Genomic DNA, 25,851 nt, shown 5'->3' with positions numbered 1-25,851 from the left:
TTTGAGCTGCTCTCGTCCTGAAGTTTGCGCCCTGGGCCCTGTGAGACCTCAGGGGCCAGCCTGTGACACCCTGGCCAGGCCATGCGAGGGTGGCGCCGGGACACCACCCTCTGTGGCTCCTTTGGGGAGCACTGACCAGCACTCGGGATGGATCCGTGCAGTGAGTTGTCGAGAGGAGAGAGTGGGGGAGGACTCCGCAGTATCCCGGCCGATGCATAATTTGTTCTTCTTATGCATTTTACCACCATTTTGGCTAGCATTTGGTGCTTCAAGGAACAGCTGTTAGAGGTGAAAATCAGAGAAAAAGGCATTTGTGTTTCAAAGGCTTCGCTTTGTGGATGCCAAATCCCAGAGACAGGAGAAACTCCTGGCAGCAGCCATAGATTTGGAAGTATGCATCCCCATCAGGTAGTGGCAGAGGAATCTCCAGGGAGGAGACAGAGAAAGGAGAGGAGAGGAGGGAGAGGAGTAAGGTATTTGGATGCCTGTGGGTCCTCAGAGAGTGGCCTGAGAGCCAGACTTTCTCCCTCTCCCCTGACAGCAACATGGAGCTGGGGAAAGAGACCTCAGACACGCCACTCCCCTGCCTTCCTGATGGTGACAGACACAGAGAGGCCTCAGGGCTGAGAGCCGGGAAGGTGGAGGAGCTGCCCATGAGGCTGCTGCTTTGGCAGGGACGGGGCCCCCCAGGAGCTGCCACTTGCCCCAAAGGTGCACCTGGGATGAAGATGTGGGGGGGGCACCACAGCGACCCAGGTTATGGCGAGCAAGCTCTCACCATACAGTGGAGGAGAAGACAGAAATTAGTTCAGTTACAGAAAACAGATACATTGGTAGAATTTACATGTTATAACATAATTCCATTAAAAAGTTGGCATACTCCTGAAAACCTACTTACTTTTCCCTTAAGAATCAAGTAATATTATGTTTATTAGAAATTATTTGGAGAAATGAAAAGATCGGAATCACAGTCTTAGTTTCACACTAATTATGAGAACGTCAAAGTTTTTTGTTTGTTTGTTTAATTGAGATTAATTCACATATGGGAAATCGCTTTTAAAAGATCAGATTGCCCATCTCTTTATTGGATATAAGAATGATCCTATTTGTTTGTACTGTTAATTTTTTGTTTGTATATTGGTTTTCCCTATAAAATTATAACAGGCTAAGTTTCTTGGGACAGAGACTGTCTTGATTGGGACAGAGACTGTCTTGAAATTTTTATTTTTCTGAAGATCCTAGCGCAGTGGCTGGATAGAATCCTAAGGTTCTATCCAGTGGGCAGAATCCTAAGGTGGCCCCAAAGTCTCCCCGTCTGCACCTGCCATGCATGGGCCTCTGTCCTTGAGTGTGGGTGGCCCTGTGAACACAGTACAGTCATTGCTCCCACGATGGGGTGACATCCTATGAGACCCCAGCCCAGCTGCCAAGCGGTGAGGCCACCGGCTGTGTGGCCAGGACCTGGGAACCTCATCCGCAGAGGACGACTCTGCCCAACGTCCAGCAGGACAGTCGGGCCTGACAGCTGCAAGCTCAGGAGCTGAGTTCTGCCAGGAACCCGAATGAGCTGTGAGTTGGACTGTGAGCTCCAGGGGGGACGCCACCTGCAGAGGACCCCCTTAGGCCAGCCTGGGCTTCCACAGTGGGAAAACTGAGCTAACGACAGGGCCTGGGTTTAAGCTGCTTTGTTTGTGCCACTTTGGAGAACAAATTAGAAGACCAGCACGGTGCTCGGGCATGGAACACAGTTCGGCTTCCTGGGCTGGTGCAGAGGGCCCTGCTGAAGCTCAGTGCTTTCACTCAGCATCTGCTGAATGCTTGCCAGGCCCTGGGGAGGGCTGGGGGGCGGGCGAATGTGGGAATGCTTCAGGAGGAAATCTTCCTGCAAAAACAAAGCAGGGTCGCGCTCCACCCTGGTCAGCGCTGGGCCAGAACACTGGGTTGTTTCAGGAAGAGGAGGTTGACCAGATGTCACCTCTCACTGTTGCTATTCACAGGGCCCTCTGGGATTCACAGTTTGAGACAGATGTTGAATCTTACTCTTTCCCTCCCAATTGCTTCCCATCAAACACTAAAAGATGGAGATTAAAGTAAAAGAAGCAAAGGGTCTGACGTGCTTTTGGGAGGCAACACCAGGTACTGGGTCAGTGCAGGGCAGGCATCAGGGAAAGCAGAGGGCTCCCCTTGGAGGGTGTCTGGGCCTGGGGCAGAGCAGGGAGCTGACTCCAAAGGTCAGAGAAGTCAAGTCCCTGAAGGCTTCCTTGTAAAGTGATTCAGTAAGGCCAGTTTTCCACAGGAGTGGCGTGGGGGCAGGGGGAGCATGGGGTGGGGGTCAGGAATGTAATTCTCAGAAGCGAGGTTCCTCATGAGAGCAGGCGGTGGGGTGGGGTGGGGTGGGGCTCACTGAGTCCTGCTTTCTCCAGAGCAGTTGCAGGAGGAGGAGCATCCTGGCGAGGATCTCACTTTAGCAATCCCCACCCCTGCTGGTACCCCAGACCCCTCCCCATCCTGCAGGGCTCTGGATGGGTCAACCTGCCTGGCCTCCAGGACCAGAGATCACAGCCTGGACATAGCGCAGCAACATTTCCTCTATTTTCCCTGAGGTGGTGACCTGGCCGGATTACTGAAGGGCTGATAGTGAGGGGCTGCCAGCCCAGAATGGGGGCATGGGGCTTCGTAGGAGCTGGGGCAAGGCAGGGTTCAGCCCTAGATGGAAATGCTCTCTTGTGCTGCATTTATTCCTGGGCTGGGGCCACCCTCCCTTCCACCTCCTGCAGATCACAGAGGGACCCAGAGCTCAGGAGAACCTTCTTCCTGTGTTATAAAACAAGGTATGCTATTGAAACATGCCTGGGTCAAGCAGAAAGCTCCCACTGGGCCTGGAGGAGCCCCTGGCAATGTGGTCCTCATTCCCGCCACCCTTTGCCTAGAAGGGGATCTCAGAGAGTTGAGGGGACCTCCCTGGTTGGGAAAAGAGCATCCAGGAAGCACCAGGAGAGTCCTGGAGGAACATTCTGAGGTGACACGGCCCCAGGGCTCTGTCTGCAGCAGGGATCAGCATTGCTGACACACAAAATCTTTATTCCCTGATGATGTGGAAGTTGGAATCATCATCAGAGACTTCAGTACAGAGCAACTGGAACCTCCTGGGTGTGCCCTGTCTATATATCTGGTCTCTGGACAGGGTAGCCAGTCCTTGTCCATGACAGGGAGAGCAAGGACCCCTCCCTTCCACACAATTGGCAGACGAGGAACCACCCTGCTGGGGATACAGAGGCAGGGCGACCCCTAGAGAGGACAGCTGGGGAGGGTCCCCTCACTGTACTTCCCCCACACCTCCAGACACCAGCTAGTGATCTGTCCTGAGATCAAAACCAGAATCCTAGTAGACGAGCTGCATGCTTGCTGTGGGCACCCTGCGCCCTGAGAGTCTTGTCCTGGATCGCACGGGTGTGTCCACAAATGAGGCCCAGCAGCCTCGGAGAAGCCCCAGCGTCTCTCCCTACTGGCAATGCATCCGGGAGCGTGGCTTGTCCTCCGAGTTGACCACACAGATCTCAGGGCACATTGGTTGAATGTTTACCTGTATTCTGTAAAAACTATGGCTGCTCAGCACCACAGAGAGGCAAGAGAGCACGAAGGCGTCCTGTTTGGGATCCTGGGAGACCATATTCCCAGCTTCCTGGTGCTAGGTGACACTGGGGGACCTGTTTTACTTATGGAATTCCCAGCTTCCCTAATGGTAGGTGACACCTTGGGGCAGGATTTACTTATGGAATTCCCAGCTTCCCAAATGGTAGGTGACACTGGGGGGCCTGTTTTACTTATGGAATTCCCAGCTTCCCTAATGGTAGGTAACACCTAGGGGCAGGATTTACTTATGGAATTCCCAGCTTCCCTAATGGTAGGTGACACCTTGGGGCAGGATTTACTTATGGAATTCCCAGCTTCCCAGTGTTAGGTGACACTGTGGGGTGGATTTTACAGATGGAAAGAGAAAGAGGAAAGGTGTGCTCCTCCAGATCCAGACCCTAAACCCCTCCCTCTTGGTATCCTCCATGTTCTCTTCCTCTCTCTGTTATGGAATAAAAACAGCCCTTCGAAAGTGTGTTGAAGGTGCCAGAGCCCTTCTCCCTGTTGCCTGTCCAGCACTGTGATGTGTGTAGACCTCAGCTCTGTTCAAATAGTTTGAAGTGTGTTTGTCATGGCCGTCAGCCTATTCTTGCTAATCTTGCATTAAATGAGATGATTGATTTAAAAAATAGCTCACATAGTAAGTACTCAATATGGTGACTTATTTTTGCAACAATTCCCTTGAGATATATCAAGCAAGACAAACATTCTATAAAAGGTTCTGTTCTCATTTCTAATGGACTAGAGAGGAACCAAAAAATAAACAGAACAATTCACATGTTCCAGACAGAAAAGGTTTTAAGAGGGCCTAGGGAAGGACTTTAAAAAATGTATGTTGGACAAGACTCTTAAGATATGAGTTACTTCTAAAAATATTTGTTTTTCAGAGTTAGAACTTTAAGTTTGGAGAATCTTCCTAAATTTCACTGAAGTGGAGTGAGAACTGAAGTGGTGGCAAAAAAGGATGCTCAGGGCACTGCACATGAGACAGAAGGCTCAACAGCTGCAGAGGTCCCCCCTCCACTTCCCTCCCTCTTCTGCCCCATCCTCCCTGCATCTACGGGCTGCCCAGCGCTTGGTGAGGGTCTCCCATGAAGATGGCGTTGGGCCTCTCACCTCTGGGGGTGCTGAGGACTGGACAGAGCACTCTCTGGTTCCCTCTCACCCACCTTTACCTCCTGACTCCTTTTGCTGTACTAGAATCTCTCGCCTTCCAACCTTCCCATACACCTGTGAATTGACCTTCCCATACACCTGTGAATTGCACCTGTCTCCTGGCAGGCCCTAGATTCCTCACATCTGCACCCAGCGAACACATGGCTGCTTCCTGTTTAAACACAGTCTTAAATCTCCTCTTATAAAATGTGTTGAGTCAATGGTGCATGAAAACTTTTCTTAGGAGCTGTTGTGTGCGGCGCCGAATGAGGTGCCACGGATGTGCAGGAAGGAACAAAGGTCCCCACACACAGACACTGCAGTGGAGCGTGACGGATGTTGCAGCTACTCAGTATTGGGCAGAAAGAGAAGGGACAGTGTCTGCAGAGAGGAGGCTGGGGCAGTTTCACCAAGATCATCACAGGGATCAGAGTCAGGGAGAGATGAGACAGTGCAAAGGAGTCACTCACGGGGGGTCAGGCAGCCTGGACCTGAGCCCTGGCTCCGTCACTCACAGGACCCCAGGCAGGAAGTTCTCTTCTCTTTGCCTCAATGTCCTCATCTTTAAAACAGGGATAATTACAGAGCCCATTTCTTCAGGCTGCTGTGAGGATTAAGAAGGTTGGTACGCGGAGGTGTTTAGGGCTCTGTCTGGCCCATAATAAGCCCTGAACAGCCTCCACTGACATTGTCTGGAAGATGAGGAGGCATCACACGGCAGATGGGGAGATGGAGGAAAGGGTGCTCTCGGCACCCGGAAGGGCTCACAGGGAGATGGAGGAAAGGATGCTCTCGGCACCCTGAAGGGCTCACAGGGAGATGGGGGAAAGGGTGCTCTCGGTACCCTGAAGGGCTCACAGGTGTGAAACACCATGGGGACAAGGCAGCTCAGGATGGATAGGAGGAGATGCTCCCAGAGACAGGAGCAGGGCCAGGCCTGGGGAACTGAGGAGAGTGTCAGGAGTCCTTCCCTCAGGAGCCTCTTCACTGGGCCTAGGGGAACTGTGGAGTGCGCCTCCTTGCTCTGTCCTCCCTGCCGGCCAGCTGCGGCCTCCCTCACAGGATCCTCCAAATTCCACAGCCTCTTGGTGGCTGGTGGCCTGGAGCTGCTCCCTCTGCACCTCCTGCATGCACCTGCATGTCATTGGGGCTGGAGTAAGGCTCCCACGCTGCTGTCTTCCCCACACCCTGACAGCTGAGTGTTGGGGACAAAAGTGTGCCCTTCCCTCCAGTGGCCAACACATGGTCTCCAATTCCCTGTGTGTCCTTGGCATGGCCGTGATTCCCTTGGAATCCCCTCTCCTGAAGGTGTCCCAGACACCACCACACCCTGCAGCCCCACTCGGGTGCCCGACACGTGTGTGAACGACTCCCATGAAGTCCTTGTCCAGATGGAGCAGATGGAGCTCTGCTCTGAGGACCCCCGGCACCCCCCACATGGAGCTCTGCTCCGAGGACCCCCGGCTCCCCCCAGATGGAACTCTGCTCCGAGGACCCCTGGCTCCCCCCAGATGGAGCTCTGCTCCGAGGACCCCCAGCTCCTCCCACATGGAGCTCTGCTCCGAGGACCCCCGGCTCCCCCCACATGGAGCTCTGCTCTGAGGACCCCCAGCTCCCCCTAGATGGAGGTCTGCTCCAAGGACCCCCGGCTCCCCCCACATGGAGCTCTGCTCCAGGGACCCCCAGCTCCCTAGTGCAGTTACGTCCACATTTGTCCAGCTTGTCTGTGGCTTCCTGACCTCCACCAAGATCTGTCTCCACCTGGTACCCCTGCCGCCTTCTGTATCTTTAACCCATTTCTTCCTTCTGGTTTCTCCTCTTCAGACAAAGGCCAGACCCACATTTCTCTCTGCTTGTGAGGTCCTGCCCACTCCTGCGCCTTTCCAGCTACTGCCAACGTCATTCCTCCCCTCTCATCTGGTCTGCGTTTCTAGACCATTAGTCGTGTCCTCTATGACCCCCTGAACTTTCCAGCCGACTCTCGTCCTATCTCAGTCTGGTTTTGGTGCCTGATCTTTTCCCTAAACTCTCCACAAAATGCCTCGGTTGCATTCCCACGGCCAGTGCCCCAAATGAGCCCAGCATCGTTTTGAACTCTCCACCGCACTGGCCTCTTGCCACTTTCCCAGTATTGTGTGTGTTCTTTTCTTTGGAAGCTTCTGCACATCATGGCGCCCAGCTCCCCTAATGCCACCATGCAGCTCCGTCTGCATCACGGCCTCTTCGCCTCCACCTGTCACAAAACGTGTGCGTCTCCCAGGGGTGTCTTTGCTGATGCTCTTCCCCCTGGACCCCTGGTCCCGGCGTGAACCTGCAGGGTCAAGTGTGACCTGTGTGCTGCCGATTCCCAATTCCTACGCGGCTCTCCCTCAGACACTTCGCGAGGCCCGTTACCAGCTGCTTGGTGGATATTCCCGCTTCAAAGTCCTACAGAATCTCAAGCTCACGTATTTAAAATGCAATCACCATCTTTCCCCACTTCTATGGTGTGAGTATTTGTGTCCCTCGAGGTTCCTGTGTTGAAGCCCTAACCCCTGGGTGTGTTTGGAGCTGGGGCCTCTAAGGGAATAATTCACGTATATGGGATTGTAAGGGTGGGGTCCTGATCTGATGGGATCAGAGTCCTTATGAGAGAAGACGCAAGCGAGCCTGCTCTCTCCCTGCCTTGTGAGGACACAGTGAGAAGGCCCTTGTCTGCCGACCAGGAAGAGAGGCCTCCCCAGAAACCAGATCAGCTGGAACCTGATCTCAGACTTCCGGCCCAGGGACAGGGGATAGAGGTCAGTTGTTCAAGCCACCTGGCCTAGGGTATTTTGTTGTGACAGCTGAGCAGACTAAGATACCCATGGCGGTCAAGGCTTCATTCTTTCCTTGTGTTCCCAACTGCCAGCATTGCTACCCGGGCAGCTGCTGGAGCTGGAGCCACCTCTCCTGCCAGGATTCACCCACAAGGCCCTGCTCGTTCTGTTTCCTAAACAGTCCTCTAATCTGTCCTTCCTTTCACGTCGGAGGTCCAGCCCTCATCATGCCTCACTTGGGTCCAAGGGAACGGCTCAACATGTCTGCCTGCCCATCCATTCCAGCTCTCCTCCACAGCTACCAAGGTGGTGCATTCAAAGCCTGGACTCCAAGAGTCACTTAAAGCCCTCAATGTAACCTTCCTCCCTGTGGTGAGCTATGCCTTTTTTCAAAATTCAGCTCCTATCTTGGCTCCTGAAAGGCCCTGGTCTGTTCACCCCATCTGGACTAGACATTTCTCCTCTGTGTTGCTGATCGCTGGCCTGGCACTATGTTGCAGCATCTGAATCTCCTTCACCCCAGTCCACAGCATTCTCTAAAAGATGGTCTCTTCTCTCCTCTAAAGAGCAGGCCACGGTACTCAACTTTGTAAATGAGACCTGGAAGGAGATCGTTGATGCTGGTGCAGGCATGTCTGTCTGTGTCGGCCGAATGAGATGAATGAATGACACGTCCGTCGGGGGCTTAGGGGAGGGTGAGCCGCAGGTTAAGCTCTCCTCGGGCACAGACCCCAAGGGTCTCAAGTTCCTAGGAAGCCTCCTCAGATTTCTCTGAGTCTAAAGCCAGTGTCCCCCACAGTGTGCGCCAGTGGCACTGCATCTGTCCCGCGGTTGGCCTTGCCCCAGTGCCCGCATCTGAGGCTCTTATGTGAGTCGGTTCTGGGCTCGGGGAGTGAGTGTTAGGTCTTACTCACCATCACCACCCTAGGCTCTGCCGTGTCTGCTGTGTGGCTTGGCCTCAGCACCTGTCCAGAACGCTTGCTGGGGGTCTGCATGGGCCTCATGGTCCCTGGTCATGGCCTGGTACTGTCGTCAGTCTGTGTTCACCGGGACTGAGGACACCTTCCTGTCCTGAGCTGTCCGCTCTGCCGCTTCCTCATGTATAAAATCAACATTTTCTACCTGATTTCTGTCGTTGTAGAATTCTCCCTGACTCCTCCGTCCTGGGCTTCTCCATGTGCCTCCAGTTCTCCCCCTCATTTCTGGGAGGGAGTGGCCTTTACGCCTGACCTGAGGGTCTCATCATAGCTGCTTTTACAATCACAACATGGCATCTGCCCCAAAGGTCATGGCACCACGTATGCGTGTGCCCAGGAGCCAGGATGGGGCCTTGACTTTTAATCTTAGACACTGCTTTTCTAGAAAGACCTTGCCAACCCTAAAGATAAAATGTTTTCTATTTCTCTTACATCAATTCTTCTTTTTTCAGACATGACTCAGCTCAGGGAACAGGATCGGGGAAAGGAGCCCTCCTGCCTAACCCCCAACGCAGAAAGAACAGCGGCTGCGCCAGAACTCCCCATGAAGTGAAGAGGAAACGATTTCACAGCAAATAGGGTGGATGACCAGGGGCTCCTGTCAGGTCTGAGACCCGGGGCTGGGAGTGGGCTGGGCGTGTGAGCAGGGCCCCAAACCATGGACATTGGTTCCTGCTTCCTCTACTGTTTCTATTTTGGCACCTGCTTGAAAGCAGTTCTTCATCATCTGGCTAGATTGTCACAGTTTGGGGGAAAAGAGAAATAAAACAGGCAGCTTCTGTTTCGATCTGTTCTTGCTGTTGCTTCTAACCGCTGCTTTGTTTGCGCAGTGGGTGGGATGAACAAGGGCCCTCCAAACTCCAATCTTGACATGCCCGCGGGGGCTCTGTGGGAGGCTTCTGCTAACCAGGTTTGGGAAAATCACCAGGCAGTCCTGGCAGTCTGGGCAAGGCCAAGTCTTCCAAGGAAAGAGAGATGTCTGAGACTTTCTAATGCGTGTATTTCTGTGCGCTTAGCTGTGTTCTTGCCGGGTATTAATATTATTACACTTTCAGAAAATAATATTCTTCCTATCTAATAAAATTGATGAAGGCTTGCTCAACAGAGAAAAAACATGGTCAACACATGATGGAATATTATTCAGTCTCAAAAGGGAAGGAAGCTCGGACACGTGCTACAACCTTGAGGACATGGGGCTCCATGAAATAGGACGGTCACAAAAAAGCAAACCCCATGGGATTCTACTTATAGGAGGTCCCTAGAAGCATCAGATTCACAGAGGCAGAAAGCACAGTATGGGTGCCAGGGGCTAGGCAGCTGAGGAAGGGGGAGTCCGCGTTGAATGGAGACAGTGTTTCAATGGAGATGGAAGAGTTGGAGAGATCAGTTCCACAACAGTGTGAATACAGGTACTCCTCCACATACCACGGGGATGGATACAGGTACTCCTCCACATACCACGGGGATGGATACAGGTACTCCTCCACATACCACGGGGATGGATACAGGTACTCCTCCACATACCACGGGGATGGATACAGGTACTCCTCCACATACCACGGGGATGGATACAGGTACTCCTCCACATACCACGGGGATGGATACAGGTACTCCTCCACATACCACGGGGATGGATACAGGTACTCCTCCACATACCACGGGGATGGATACAGGTACTCCTCCACATGCCACGGGGATGGATACAGGTACTCCTCCACATGCCACGGGGATGGATACAGGTACTCCTCCACATGCCACGGGGATGGATACAGGTACTCCTCCACATGCCACGGGGATGGATACAGGTACTCCTCCACATACCACGGGGATGGATACAGGTACTCCTCCACATACCACGGGGATGGATACAGGTACTCCTCCACATACCACGGGGATGGATACAGGTACTCCTCCACATACCACGGGGATGGATACAGGTACTCCTCCACATACCACGGGGATGGATACAGGTACTCCTCCACATACCACGGGGATGGATACAGGTACTCCTCCACATACCACGGGGATGGATACAGGTACTCCTCCAAATACCATGGAGATGGATACAGGTACTCCTCCACATACCACGGGGTCAGCATCCCCATAAAGCCATCTTAAGTTGAAAATACCGTATCTTGAAAATATTTTAAGTCAAAAATGCATTTAATACTTGTACTGACTCAACATCATAGCTTAGCCTAGCCCACCTTCAATGCACTCAGAACACTTACATCAGCCTACAGCTGGGCAGAGTCAACTTATGCAAGGCCTAGTTATACAAAAGTGTTGAATATCTCATGTAATTTATTGAATACTGTATGAAAGTGAAAAAGAATGGTTGCATGGATACTCAAAGCACCATTTCTACCAAGTGTGTATTGCTCTTGCACCATTGTAAGATCGAAAAATTGTAAGTCAAGGACCATCTGTATACCTCACACTACTGAACCATACACCTAAAGATGGGTGAGATGGTAAATTCCATGCCATATGTTAATATTTTACCACAGCTATAAAAACAAATGGAACAGAACAGAACCCAGGTCCGGTGTGCTCAGGCCTGGACTGCCCCTTTCCCCTTGTGCCACTGCTCCGGGTTTTCCTTTGCTGCACAAACAGGGCTGCTGGTCACCGGGCAAACACGCCCAGAGCCCTGTGACACACAGGGAGGTCCCCTTTCCTCCTCGGAGGTCACCAAAACCAGCAGTTCAGAGTTCTGATGGTGCCTTTTAGTAAAATGGAGGAGTGTCGACATTTCCCTGCAGCTCAGCCAGCCCCTGGCAGGGCTCTAGCAGGAGCGGCCCCTGGCATGCTGACATTTCCACCTCTGCATCCACGTGAATACTGATACCCGGGGCTGGAGCCTGGGGCCTTTCCCATCAAGCTGTGGCCCTGCAGGCTAGGTGGAGCACAGGCAGCTGGAGTCATTTCCATCATGCCTGGACTTCTGTGGGCCCTCCACGGACCTGGGATCCTGAAAGGGGAGGCTGCTGAGCCCTGGGGCAAGGGTGGGTGGCAACCAGGTGAGAGGGAAGTGAGAGGCATACAGCTTTCCAGAGAAGGGAGCTTCTAGCATTGCAAATTCTCCGAGTAACATGGGCCTGTAAGCTGTGATTTTACTCACTAACGTGGCCTGTGGCCCAAGATTCCATCAGCCTGCACCCAGTATTCCTGCACTCCAATATTCATCAGCCTGTACCCCAAGATTCCATCAGCCTGCACCCCAAGATTCCATCAGCCTGCCCCAATACTCCATCAGCCTGCACCCCAATATTCCATCAACGTGCACCCCAAGATTCCATCAATGTGCACCCCAAGATTCCATCAACCTACCAAGATTCCATCAGCCTGAACCCCAAGATTCCATCAACCTGCCCCCAAGATTCCATCAGCCTGTACCCCAACATTCCATCAGCCTGTGCCCCCAAATTAGACCAGCCTGCACCCCAAAATTCCATCAGCCTGCACCCAATATTCCATCAGCCTGCGCTCCAATATTCCATCAGCCTGTGCCCCAAAATTCTATCAGCCTGCCCCCAATATTCCATCAGCCCGTACCCCAAGATTCCATCAGCCTGCACCCCAAGATCCCATCAGCCTGCGTCCCAAAATTTCATCAGCCTGTCCCCAATATTCCATCAGCCTGCACCCCAATATTCCATCAGCCTGTGCCCCCAAGTTTCCATCAGCTTGTCGAGGCCAGCGCATACATTTCAATATGCTCTCCACTCTCTGCCAGGGACCCTGGGGAAGAGGCTCCCCTTTGGAGAAAAGAAACAGGGAAGGGTGGAAATTGAGGTGAGGCTGGCAAGAGAGTAGACAGAGGTGTGTGGGTGAGGGTCTAGCAGCAGAAATTCGTGCCTGGCATTTGGGAAGGGGCGACATGGGGCGGGGTCCTGCTTCCTACCTCAGTGGCTCCTAAGCTCTAAGCCCTCCCCCATGGAACAAGCGGCAGGACAGAGATCTTGGTGGAGGGCTGTCCTCTGACCCTAACATACCATGCAACCAGAGGCTGGGGAGTGGGAGGGAACAGCATTCATCTGGCACCTGGTATTTGCTGCTTAAATCAAATGGGCAAACTCTCAGCAGGAGGAAAGCTAAAGCACCAGGCTCTGCAGAGGCAGCTCTGAACCAGTGCCGTCCCTGGAGTGCAGAAACGCTCACGTGAGAGGATGGAATTGTTTTCATTTGTGTCAGGTTAGCGAAACACACAAACCCTTACTCATAGGTCAAATGGGCAGGGTTTTTATAAAATTTTAAAACATTTTATTAATGGTGAAAGGTTTGGGAAAGTAGACACTTTTTTGGAGGGCATTTTGGCACAATCTGTCAAAATTTTAAAGCTAGCATTCTTGTTTCCAGGAATATATCGTGAAGATCTGCTTGCACAAGGACATGGAGTTGTGTGCACAAGGACGTTCACGCGGAGTTCTTTGTAGCAATCAAACCTGGACAGGACACCAGGCGGCACGTGCAGGAGCAGGCTCAATGGGGAGGGTAAGGCGGCTCCGTGACACCCTGGGGTTCTGTGCACCTAATGAGGAACGCCCTGCCTGCTGGGCCCTGGGTGATCCTGGTGAGCAGCTGAGGCCCCTGTCCTCATGCAGGGTTCTGGGAGACACTGAGATCCATGTGTATAAATAGGGGTGCTTTTCAGTTCCAGAGAAGACAGGAACTGCCTGCCTTTGAGAAGGGATTAGGTCGGGGAAAGGATATTCAATTTCTCTCTCTCTCCTTTTTTTTTGTTTTTTGTTTTTTGTTTTTAATGAGACAGAGTGTTGCTCTGTTACCCAGGCTGGAGTGCAGTGGTGCAATCTCGGCTCACTGCAACCTCCACCCCCCGGGTTCAAGTGATTATCCTGCCTCAGCCTCCCGAGTAGCTGGGATTACAGGCGCATGTGCCACCATACCCAGCTAATTTTTGTATTTTTAGTAGAGATGGGGTTTCACCATGTTGGCCAGGCTGGTCTTGAACTTCTGACCTCAGGTGATCTGCCCACCTCGGCCTCTCAAAGTGCTGGGATTACAGGTGTGAGCCACTGTGCCCGGCCAATTTTTCTCTTTAAGCCCGTTTACATTGTTTGAATTTTCTACCTGAGCAGGAATTTCTTTAATAATTTAAAAAAAAAAATCTTCCTTAACATTTAAGGGTCAGAGTCACCTATTACTGAACGTGCCATTATTCCTGTAATCTGCATACCCCTTTGTTCATTCTGTGCTTGAGATGGATTTGAGGCGCAGGTGTGATTTTTGTAGAAAGTGGCATATAGGGCAGCAGAAAGGAAACCATTGTAAATCTCCCCAAAGGGTATGGCCTTCACATCATACATGTGATGTGTGTATCTTCCCCTCCGCCTCCTCAAGGAAGATGAGGGACGCCGAGTGTAATGGGTGCCATCAGCCTTGGAGACAGGTCCCATCCCAGGTCTTCACTCCCCACAGAGGGACCGACTGCACCATCTGACTGCACAGAACGGGCCTAAAATAATCTATCTTAGGATAGCTATTTCTTTTTAAATGAAGCAAATAAAAATGAATGAGGTTGATGGGGTTTTTTGGGAATTTTCTCATGCATCTTTGGCACAGGCATTCACCAGGAGCCACCGTGCCAAATGCCATCCTCTTTCCCCGAGTAAGGCCTGCCTGTGAATTTCGGGTGAAATAAGTAACTAAATCTAAAGATACTCATGTGCATGTCTTAAATGAAAATCTATATCTTGCTGTGGATTCTAATTTTAAAAATGGAAAACTGCTGTGGTCATCTATAGATGGGGCTGAAGGAGGCTGGGCTCCCTAATGTAAGTTTAAGATGTTGCAACGCTGTCCCCAAACCTTTGAATTTTGTTAGGTTGGTACGATAGTTTTCAGCCTTTTCTTTCTAAACATGGGTGACGGGAGAAGCTGGCACCTGCTGCCGTCATAAGCCGCCGTGCCAGTCGGCTCTCGGCGGCACCATCCCAGCCAGGGTCCCGCAGACGCGGCCACTCACCTTCGGTGTGTGAGGAAGCTGCCGCTGACGTGGCCTGAACCGTCGCACCCTGGCGTGGGGCAGGACATGCCTTCCGTCTTGACCGACTTCCAGGAGAACTGGGAGCCATTCAGGTATCCGTCTTTCTGCCTCTTGGCCGCCAAGGGGCACCCGGAGGCGCTGCGATGGGACGCGTACTTCCCAGTGATGTGGCCCTGGCCGTCGCACCCGGGGACCGGACACCTGCAGGCAGGCAGAGGGGACACACTTTATTGCCTGGCCACCGTCGCCTGGTGGCTTCTGTAACGAAGTCAGAATAACCTGGCATGAAGAAGAAAAGAACAACCATGCCCTCCTGGCTGGGCAAAAGGAAAAGAAAAAAGAGAAAGAAAGAAAAGTCACTAAAAGACACCACCTAGTGGAACACTGAACTATTTCACCTGCGCAGAAGGCCGGACCCATTGCAGATGGAAGGATTTTCTGGAACAAAGTGTATGTGCCTGGTGGGACTGATGGGTTCAGCACATAAAAGACCACGCAGGCACTTGCAGCTACACAAGCGTGTGTTTAAAAGACACCACTTTGGGACAGAACCATGGCTTTTCAGGTGGAAAAAATGCAAAGTCAATAAGATGTCGTGGCATTATTTTAAAAGAGGCTGGTTTGTGCTTTTCTCAAGAGCTAGAAGACGTTTATTTGTCTGGCCGTGTCTTCTGGAGGCCTTAAAATGCCCTTCCAGCTAGAGAAGATCCTAAGTTGCAGAGACATCTCATGAAGTCTCCTGGAATTGGGCCGACACAGGGACACGGGGCAGGTGTGTTCCTGGGAACTTGTGAATGGCAGGACCAAGACACACACCAGGGCAGCAGAGGCACCTGAAGGAGGCAGGGCGTGGCCTAAGCACTCCTCATGTGTCCTGAGTGGTGAGTTTGCCTGCATTGTTTTTATTAACAGAATAGTTTGCATTCCCCAGAATTTGCATTACCTATTTTGACAAATCTTAATTTATTTGAATAATTTATGCTTTAATTCATTTTCATTTTGTTGTAATTAAAATTTTTTTCTGGGGATGTGAAGTGAGGCTTACTGTGTGGGTTTCTGGGGCCCAGGCATGGCTGGCATGGGATGGGGACAAACACCCCCTTGGGCAGCCCAGCGGTAGTCACAGGCTCCAAGCTCAGTGTCCACTGTGGTCCCAAGCCCTGCCTTAGAGCAAGGCAGGGTGTAACTAAACTATTTTTATAAGCCAGAATACCAGTGAAACATCCGCTTGTGGTGTTGTATTTAGTACCTTCAGGAGCGTTCACCAATCTGCCATTCCCAAGAATTCACGTGCTTTTCCCACCAAGAGGGAAGGTTTTTTTTGGGGGGATTTGGGTTACATGGAACCTCAGATTGATGGATATCAGCTTATTGTAACTTTTCAGCCAATCAGCAGATGTGCTTTGGTTTGGGTCTAAGTTATCTGACCTTAAATTTGTGGAAATCTCAAAGAACGGCCACTAAGACCCGCTGTCTCTTTTTCTTGTTGACATACACTTGCTTTGCTTGAATGCCTCGTCCCCACATGGCAGCCCTGCTATGGTTCTCAGCCCCACTGGTGCTCATACCTGATGGGCTCTTGATCTTCTTTATCTTCTTTGCTCTGTGCTATCCTGATACCGCTTTTCTTTGCTCTCGGGCAACCTGAAAGGCTAAATAAGAAACACGTTTCAGAAAGCACCCCACACCATTGATTTCAGTGAGCTTTCATTTTTTTTTTTTGAGATGGAGTCTGGCTCTGTCGCCCAGGCTGGAGTGCAGTGGCACGATCTCGGCTCACTGCAAGCTCCACCTCCCAAGTAGCTGGGACTACAGGTGGCCGCCACCATGCCCGGCTAATTTTTTATATTTTTTAGTAGAGACGGGGTTTCACCGTGTTAGCCAGGATGGTCTCGATCTCCTGACCTCATGATTCGCCAGCCTTGGCCTCTTTTTTTTTTTTTTTTTTTTGAGACGGAGTTTGGCTCTGTCGCCCAGGCTGGAGTGCAGTGGCACGATCTCGGCTCACTGCAAGCTCTGCCTCCTGGGTTCACGCCATTCTCCTGCCTCAGCCTCCCGAGTAGCTGCGACTACAGGCGCCCGCCGCCACGCCCGGCTAATTCTTTGTATTTTTTAGTACAGACAGGGTTTCACTGTGTTAGCCAGGATGGTCTCCATCTCCTGACATCATGGTCTGCCCCAGACTTGATTCTCTCCAAAACCTGTGCTTCTGGGCACAAAGTCAAAATTCAGGAGGAGAGTTCTTTCCCTGTGTCCTCTCCAACGCTCTAGGCACCGTCAGTCCCCTTTCAAGAAAGTTGGGAGACGGGGGTGGGCTAGGATGCTGTGAACGGGAGAGAAACTGGTCCACCGGGAGGGGGCAGAAGCAGTCGGGAGTCACCAGGAAAGATGCTGGGGGAGGTTTTGTTGACAGAGAGCACGCGAGCGAGCGCACAAGGATGTGTGCATGTCGGGGGTGAACATGACAGAAGAAAGCAGCCTCCCAGCCTCATTCTTGGGGACTGTGTCTCTCACAGCAGCTTCCCAAGCACTTCCATCTCAGGTTCGTGTCTTGGGAGACAGTGATGGGCTAGTGACTTATTCCAGGCTTCGGGTTGTGCCTGCAGACGGGAGAGTGGGAGTTGGACACGCCTATTTTATTTAATTTTCAACCTCTTGGGTACAGAGGCTTTGGACATGTTTGTAAAGGGAATTTTTTCAGCTGGAACAGAAACATACACACACATACACACCACATAAAATAATATATAAAACAAATGGGATTTTTGGAAAAGAACTGAAGAACCAGAAATTAGGCAATCTCCTGTCATGCCACTGGGTCCTGTGGAAATCGCAGGCCTGGCGCAGGGGCCACTGTTCTCCCTGGCTTTCCTGAGCTCGGGGATAGTTTTCTTGGTCAGTTCTGATTCTTGGAAACACGCAGATTCCCAGGAGGAAATGCTCACTCCCCTAAAGGGAGGCTCCATCCCGCCTCCCAGGCCTTGGCTGTCCTCCTCCCTCTTCAGGTGGGGGCAGCACCTCAGCACAGGCGGGTGTGGGAGGGTTCGGGTTTCCTGTCTGGGCAGAAAGGAGGTTGTCGGGCCCCACAGCGCCTTCACTCCCAGGCCCCTGCTGCCCCACCTCCTGGAGCCAGCGAGGAATCCCCCGCTCCTTCCCCTGTCTCGCTCTTCATAGGAAGAGGAAAGAAGAGGCGAGGCGAGGCGAGGGCGCCTGAGCTCGCTGCCTGCTGGGGCCTTTCTTCTCCCCGCCCTCTTAAAGGAGGGAATCTGGAAAGAGGGGCCCGCCTGTGCTTCCCCCGACCTTTCCCTGTTCCTCCCGTGGCCTCCTCCGCCCCCGCCCCAGCCTCTGGCTCCTGACCTGCCTGCAGGTCGCTGGGGCTCTGAGGCCAGCGTGGGTTGACTTCACGTCCACCCCTGCACCCCACTGACCACTGCACAACTGCTCGGATGCCCCAAAATTAGACTCATCGTCCACGTCACCAACCCAAAGCCCCAGGCCAGCAGACCGGGTGCGTCCTTGCTGAGTTTTGCTTCCCTCAGGTTCCGTTGATGTCACACCCAAGGCCTCTCCTCGTCTGTCCAGCTTCCGCTTCCAGGCGCTTCCGCTTCCAGGCACTTCCGTGCGCTTCCACTTCCAGGTGCGCGGTGCTAGAACAGGCCCCCCGGGCTGGGGCTGCGAACACCTCCAGGCCAGCGCTTTAGCATCATCCGAGGCTCTTCACTTTCTCGGGGGGCCCGAGTTCCTCCACGCGACTCGTAGGCCCCGCCATCCTCGCTGGGCTCTCACTGCAACCCTTGCCGCCATCCTTCTGGCTGACCGATTTCCCTGCGTTGTCTGTGGCTCGTTCCCAGCTGCGTGGCCTCTGCATCCTGCAAGAGACCTGGGCTTGGCTGTCCTCACAGTGCGGACGCTGCAGGCTCACACGGTTCTCTCCTCTACAGGGTCCTCTGAGAGGCGATTCCTGGTTGTATAAACCATGCGGGTGTTCATCCGCGGTTCCCCAATTCCTATCCCGACACCTTGCACAGAGCGGGTGATTCAATACATGAATGAAGAAAAGAGGAACCAAGGGGGGAATTACGGTATTCTACCCAGGGAGAATTATGGTGTCCTTCCTAGGGAGAATTACGGTATCCTACCCAGGGAGAATTAAAGTGTCTTACCCAGGGAGAATTACGGAGTCCTACCCAGGATCCCATCTCCCCAGATGTAGGATTGCTGTGGGGGAAGCCGAGCCCCTGACCCCACCACAGAGGCCGGGCTCCCGTAGGCCCTGCCCCCTGCCCTGTCCCTGAGTCACTCCCTGTGGACTTGTGAGCCAGGGACAGCTCTGGGCAACCATGGAGGCCTGGGCTGGGGGCAAAACTAAACCAAACAGAACAAATCTGCAACAACAACAAGATTTGGCTCCGACAATGCTGTGGCCTCCAGAAAGCCTTGGCCTTGGCACAGGGCTGCTCTAGACTCCTAGAATGCCTGCTGTGGGGCTCAGGAGCTCTTATCTGAAAGCCATGTCTGTTGGTGAGAAGAGGCCCTGTGGTCTCTTCTGGGGCGCTGGCCCAGGGCACCTGTGAGAAGCCTGTGCATGGAGGGGCGTGGTCTTTACCTGCCCCGACTCACTCGGTGGGCAGCTCAGCGCCTGTGCCCCACGGGGTCCTCTCTTCCACACACCGTAGCCCAGGGCCTCTGTTCCATCCCTAGCACAGCAGGACCTAGCTTCCCCTTCAGCACTGAACACCCCCAGGAGTCCAGGGCCCCCCGCGGCACCCTGTTCTCACTGTAGCATCTTAATGCATGGCTGGAACCTTTATACTGCTTACTTCTTGCTACTTTTCATGCTTGATGAAAACAAGGGAACATTTCCCTACCCACCAACTAAGCACTAGAACTCTAGGAGCAATGGAATTAGAACTTGTTCAGTATTTAAAACTCCCCTTATTAGCTTATAACATAGGATGGAAAGCCAGTACTTGCTACGAACCCCAGAGTGGAGATTCTCTACAGAATGACTATTTGTGAGAAGGATCTGAGCGGCCACTTCTTCCAGGCCTTGCGCCAAGGGAGAGAAGGAAGAGGCGATGCTATGTATGGGCTGTGCAGACCTGACCCGAGTGTCTGCGCTTCGGCTTCCTTGTCTGTATTTTGGGGCAGAAATACCTGCGTCATCGGCTGTGAAAACTGAAAGTGATAACATGATACATACAATGCTTGGCACAGAGAAGGAGCTCTGTGATTTTAGATCCTGACTTTCACCTTTATCTGCACTTGTGATCCCCTCTTTAGGGCCCAGATTTGAACCTAACAAAAAGTCACTCCCCCTCGTCTTCTCCTTCCAAATTTTAGAAACATAAGGGTTCATTTGCAGGCCCTTCACAAGCCCTGGAGGGAGGCGAGCAGTCCCTCCTTTCCTGGGCGTTGGAGCTACAGCTCCATGCTCTGCTCAGGGCTCACATCCACAGTTCATTTCTTAGGATTTGGATCCATCTTCCTTTTTTTTTTTTTTTTTTTTTTTTTGAGACAGAGTCTCTCGCTCTGTTGCCCAGGCTGGAGTGCAGGGGCATGATCTTGGCTCACTGAAGCCTCCGCCTCCCAGGTTCAAACGATTCTCCTGCCTCGGCCTCCTGAGTAGCTGGGATTACAGACTTGCACTACTACACCTGGAAAATTTTTGTATTTTTAGTAGAGACGAGGTTTTGTCATGTTGGCTGATCTCGAACTCCTGGCCTCAAGTGATCTGCCTGCCTCAGACTTCCACAGTGCTGGGATTACAGGTGTGAGCTACCACCGCACCCAGCCACCATCTTCCATGTTTAAAAGTGTCGTTTTCTTTTTGTGAACGTGTTGGAACAGCTCATCTGCTGGTGACTCTGGAAGCTGTTTTTCTCCTCTCACCCTTCCTCCTTTGCTCACCTGAATATATCATAAGAATCCCAAAGTTAATGTGTTTAGACAGAATCTAAGGCCCACTCCTCCTGGTGGACTTCTTTATGCCGAATGATGATGTCCCCTGGGTGCTTGCTCCATCCCAGGCCCTCCCTCTTTAGCGCCTGCCTTCCTCCCTAGGGGCCCCTCCCACTCCTGGCCCTGCTGGTCACGGACCCATTGCTGCTCTCCTCACCTGAACCAGTTCTTCTCCTGGCTGCCACTGTCACTGTCCAAGTGCACTTTCGATACCTCCCGTCTCTCAGCAGCCCGCTCTCTAGGCTAAAAGCTAAGCCTGCACTTGGGTGAATACCCGTTTTCCAGCAAATAAAGTTTTACCCCTTATACTGAATTCAACGGGACTCCTAAAGCAAGTTCCATTTGTAGCTGCTCCCATAGGCTTAGACCTGAAACTGTTGCCAAACTGAATTATTCACAGTCAAATGTGCATTGATGTTGGTGTTATAAGACGTTCTCTAATACCGTTCCTTTGCTTGGAATATCCTTCTCTGCATGACCTCCTAGAGACCCTCACCATCCTTCACGCAGTGGTTCAGCGTCGCTTCCTCTCTCCTGGACTCCAACCCCCTCTTGCCTTGTCAGAATTCAGACATGACTTACTCATTATCTTCAGGCTTTGATAAGTACATACATATTTGAAAAGTCTTTCAAGGTCTTTCAGGTCGGATTCTCACCCTAGTGCCATCCCGGCCTGGAGGCCTCAAGGCCACTGCCCTGAGGGTGCGTTCTCCTGGAACCCATCTCGGTTTCCCTTAAATGTGCAGGAATGTGTTAGAGTGCGCCAGGCTGGTTAGCTTTTATCTCTTTCCTCATAATTACCTGTACCTCAAGGCTAGGAATGCCTTAGTTATCACTGTTCCTTAGCCTCCAGGACAGACTAGTACTCAAACAGATATTTACTAATTTACTAGGTTTCTGGAATTCCACGCTGGCATTTGGGATTATGTTCAAATGAGTAACAATTTCCTAGACAGTAACTGTTTTCCACAATTCACAGGGGCTTGTCATATGTCCACATCTTTATCTGGAAATTTGTAAACGATGGAAATGCTGTAAACACTTTAGAGCCCTGTGTTCTCTGGGGGAGGGAAAGGCTGGGGGTGAGCACACGGACAGAGCACGCGGACAGCTCCAGCGAGAAAGGGCCAACAACAGGGGAGTGCAGGATTATGAGAAACTGGAGGATTTGGGATCCCGGGAGACATGTGGTCAAGGGCAGTGTACCTCGTGGCCTCCAGGCCAAAGTGGTGCTAGGGTGGGTGTCCGGCCCGGAGCCCGGGGGCAGAGCACAGACCTCACTGACCCTCTGGTGAAACAGCTCAATGCCCAGCATGAGAGGGTCCCGTGACCCTCTGGACCCTCTGACTAAACAGCTTTGCACCCTGTGTGAGAGCAGATCCTGACAGGGGTGGACAAGCACCGCCTTACAAGGTTCCCAAGGCTCCCTGGTGAGGAGCCACCTCTCCGGATTTTGGCAGTGGGACCCTCCAAGGCAGACTTGCTCCAGGCTCTTCCACAAGACATCAAGCCTGTTTCTTCACTGTCTTCTTCAGGACCTGGTGATGTCTCCATTTCACAGCAGGTAAGGCCTTTGGGATCCCTGTTTAAAGTCCCCACAGCACACTGGGGTGGCATAGGTAGACACTGTCCGGCCGTTTGACTGCCATGCTGGAGGCTTCGGTTTTGCGCATTATTGTAAAAGAGCAGAGTGGAAGTGTTACAGGTGAGCACAGGCGCTGACAAGACAGGCAGCTGAGCATCTCTGTGCTGTGCGTCTTCATTTGCAGTCAGGATACCAGTAATCTCATAGGATGGTGAGATTATAGATGTAAAATGCTCACTGTAATTTCTGGTACATAGCAGGTGCCCAGTGAATGTTCTTCTGTGATTAGAGGCCATTCGGGAACCGCAGAGGCTACGGGGTGTTCTAGTGGGAGTCGGATTCCTGGCGCATCATCATTTGTGGAAAATGTGGACTTGACTTCTGCACTGGAACAACTCCAGGGCCCTTGGAGCTCTTGCTGCTTGCCTGATCCTATGAAAAAGGCGTGTGGGACGGCTGGGGATGGCTGGGCAGAGAGAACAAGGAGCACCCCTGGGTAGGCCTGTCTGGCGGGACCTGGAGACTACAGGTGAAGGAGAGGACCTGGGGGTCAGAGAAAAGAGCAAAGGGGTCTGGAAAACAGGATCTTGAGGACACACTTAAGAAACAGTCTGTTAGTTTGAAAACAAGAGTATAAAGAGGAGCCCCGTGGATGACAGTGAATGACGCGGAAGGCTCTGTAGGCATGTGGCCAACAGGGCCTCTGTTCACTGAGGACAGAGAATCGTCAAAGCAGCGGATAGAGGATTGTTTGATAGAACATCACAGCCAATAAACATTTGTTGAAATGGACTTAGGGACATTTCAGATGCTATGTGGAGGCCAGAAAACACCACCGCTAAGAGGCAGGTACAACCCCACCTTCTCTAGGCGGTTTAGGCACGCATACTTCCTCCAGGGCCATCCTAGGCCTGTGCGGCTGCCAGGAGGTGGGACTCAGAGTCAGACGACATGGGCTCCAGTGCAGCTCTGCTACTGAATCTCCTGGCCCCTCAGTTTCCTCAAATTCAAAAGTTAATGAAATTTCTAATTCTCAGCACATCCATGGAGATGGTGGAGGACAGCTCCTCACCTAAGTTCCCAGAATGGGCCCAGGAGAAGGCTGGGGCTTGGCCTCAGTTTTCTCTCAGATCGGAGCCGGGAATGCTCTGCAACTGCAGACAGAATTAGATTGTGTGCCTTTGTCCTGGGATCAGGAGGAAGAATTCCACAGACACCACGGAAGTGCGAGGCATTTGTCCTGGGAGCAGGAGGAAGAATTCCAGACACCACGGAAGCGTGAGGCTTTTGTCCTGGGAGCAGGAGGAAGAATTCCAGACACCACAGGTGCGCGAGGCGGATCTGTGCTCTGAACATGTTCAGGATCATTGTTTGGTGACTTCCCCTCTCACAACAGCCCACAGTGCAGGAGGAGGATGCCTTGAACCCACACAACTACCTTGAATTGTGGCACAATTGAGGGAAAAAGAAGGCCAATGAATCATCGTCTAAGTGACGTTTGCCTATAGGTAACATTATCTTCCTGTTCCTGGGAAATAGACAATAGAAGATTAACATGAAAAGAAGTTCCTCCTACTTGCATTTCTGGCTACCAAGAGCCAACAGACCTTTAAGAGTTTCCTTGTTTGCTTGTTGGCCTCTGTCTGTCTTCAGCAGCTAATTTACACAGAACTACACTTATTTTGCTGGGGCCTCCATCTTTCTTTAGTGGGGACTTTATGTAAGAACTGTTATGTGAAGGCAACACTTCTGCTGAGCAACGTGCCCAGCCCCGTTTAGATGTCTATGCTAGGGAAGCTGTTACTAGAACAAGTAATGTCACAAGGTGCTCCACCTTCAATATGCTAAAACCCCGAGAGGGCTCTGTCTAGGTCTCAGATTTGTCAAACACAAATCACACTTACTTTCCAACTCCATTGACTTAACCCTGGGATCATTTACTCCAGGCATAGATGGTAGCTTAAATTTGAGCTTAGATTAGATTTTAATCATGGGTTTGTGCTATATTAATACTTAACAGTCTAAGATATATGTAAAATGAATAAAATGTTTAAACCACATGATGACTAAATTTACATGATGCCAACTCCCACTAAAAAAAAAAAAAAAATCAGAAAAATAGACATTTAAACACAAAGTGACCAGGAAGTGTTCACCTTATGGGGTGCTGACATTACGCCATGCCAGAAGCTCTGGCCAGGTGAGAGGACCAAGACATCGCTTTTCTAAGATGAAATAAACACCAGCATGGAATGTTCTTGTCTTTGTATATTTAATTGGAGTTTTACAAATTTTTATTTAATCTAAACCAGTGATTTAATTCTGGCAATCTTGTTGGACGGCGTGACTCACTCTTGTTCTACCAAATGTGGTGGCTGTTTCTGTGCTGGCTGGTGAAGCCACATCGATGTCATAAGCCCTCTGCTGCCCCTGGTCTGTGGCAGTGGTCCCCCCAGGGGACACTCAGCAATGACTACAGGCATCTTTGCTTGTCACGAAGGGGTGGATGCTCCTGGCATCTGGTGAGTGAGGCCCAGGGATGCCGCACAGGTCCCGCGGTGTGGAGGACGGCCCCCATGACAAACAGCCATCTGCCCCCACATGCCAGCACTGCAGAGGCTGAGGAATCTGGGTCAAGAGCGTGCGATGTTGGCACTGAGTCTGGAGAATCCTCCCACAAGTTGCAAACTTCATTTCTCTTTGGTGGCATTCACAATTTGCGCTTTTCATAGACACGTGCTGTTTAAACATAGCTCTCAAATGGCTGGGATGTGAGCACAGGAACAAATTACTTTCAGTGAGATTTTAATGACAAAACAATCATCCTGTGAGTTCTGTTTCTAATCCAAAATGCCAGCCAGTCAGGTGAGGGTCCCCCATTCTGACTATCGGGATCTGGTCACTCAGGGACAGACAGCAGGTTTCACTCAACTACTCTGTATAGACAACCGTGCTCTGGGGGGTGGGGGAGGGGCATTATCCACTGCTGACAGTGTCTTTAACTCTCCTAGCTTCCTTTATCTCCCTCTCTTCCTCCCCTCCCTCACTCCCCTCCCTCCTTCCCCTCCCTCCTTCCCCTCCCTCCTTCCCCTCCCTCCTTCCCCTCCCTCCTTCCCCTCCCTCCTTCCCCTCCCTCCTTCCCTTCCCTTCCTTTCCCTTCCCTTCCCCTCCCCTTCCCCCTTCCTCCCTCCCTCCCTCCCTTCCTTCCTTCCTTCCTTTCCTTCCTTCCCTGTCTTTTCTCTCTTTCTTTCTTTTTTCTTGCAAGCAGTATGTTAAAAAAGCAGGAGGCCTCACCTGCTTCTGGACTGCCTACTTTATAATCTAAAATTTAGAGAGATGAAAGGGAGCAGATACCTTACAACTTAGTTTTATTTATTTGATAGATGCAGCACTGTTTCCCATACAGGGAGACTTCACTTTAAATCGGTCTTATTTCAGAAACATTCTTGTCTTTACCTTGGCATTGGCTGTTGGTACATCTAAACACGACTTCAACATTCATGGCACGTAGTGGATTCGACTTTGTGTGGACAATATATTCACAAAGGTTTTCTTCTTGACCAAAACTTTAGTTGAGCTCCTCTGGGTCGTTTACTAGAATGCACCCGACCTTGGCTTCCCTCTCTGTGCTTGTAGGATCCAGTTTGAGCAAGAATCCTTCTAAATCAGTTTAAGAACAATTCCCCACCATCAGTGTCTCAGCATTCGGATATCCTAGCACCCTGGCTGGCC

General features: G+C 51.7%; 1 protein-coding gene across 13 annotated transcripts in view; it reads right to left on the bottom strand.

Moving 5' to 3' along the window:
- The window catches only part of MYT1L (myelin transcription factor 1 like), a 545,798-nt gene that overhangs the window by 36,763 nt on the left and 483,184 nt on the right, over nucleotides 1-25,851 (bottom strand). For all 13 annotated transcript variants that reach the window (XM_054475542.2, XM_054475556.2, XM_063649009.1 and 10 more), the window contains 2 exons: nucleotides 16,142-16,225; nucleotides 14,553-14,774 (listed from right to left, as the gene is read on the bottom strand). In XM_054475542.2, the coding sequence (XP_054331517.1) occupies nucleotides 14,553-14,774; nucleotides 16,142-16,225 (306 nt within the window). The remainder of the gene's footprint in view (nucleotides 1-14,552; nucleotides 14,775-16,141; nucleotides 16,226-25,851) is intronic.

The sequence above is a fragment of the Pongo pygmaeus genome, chromosome 12 (assembly GCF_028885625.2).
Source record: "Pongo pygmaeus isolate AG05252 chromosome 12, NHGRI_mPonPyg2-v2.0_pri, whole genome shotgun sequence".
Taxonomy (NCBI): domain Eukaryota; kingdom Metazoa; phylum Chordata; class Mammalia; order Primates; family Hominidae; genus Pongo; species Pongo pygmaeus.
Note: the sequence above shows the minus strand (reverse complement) of the source record. Positions and strands in the feature narration are given on the sequence as shown.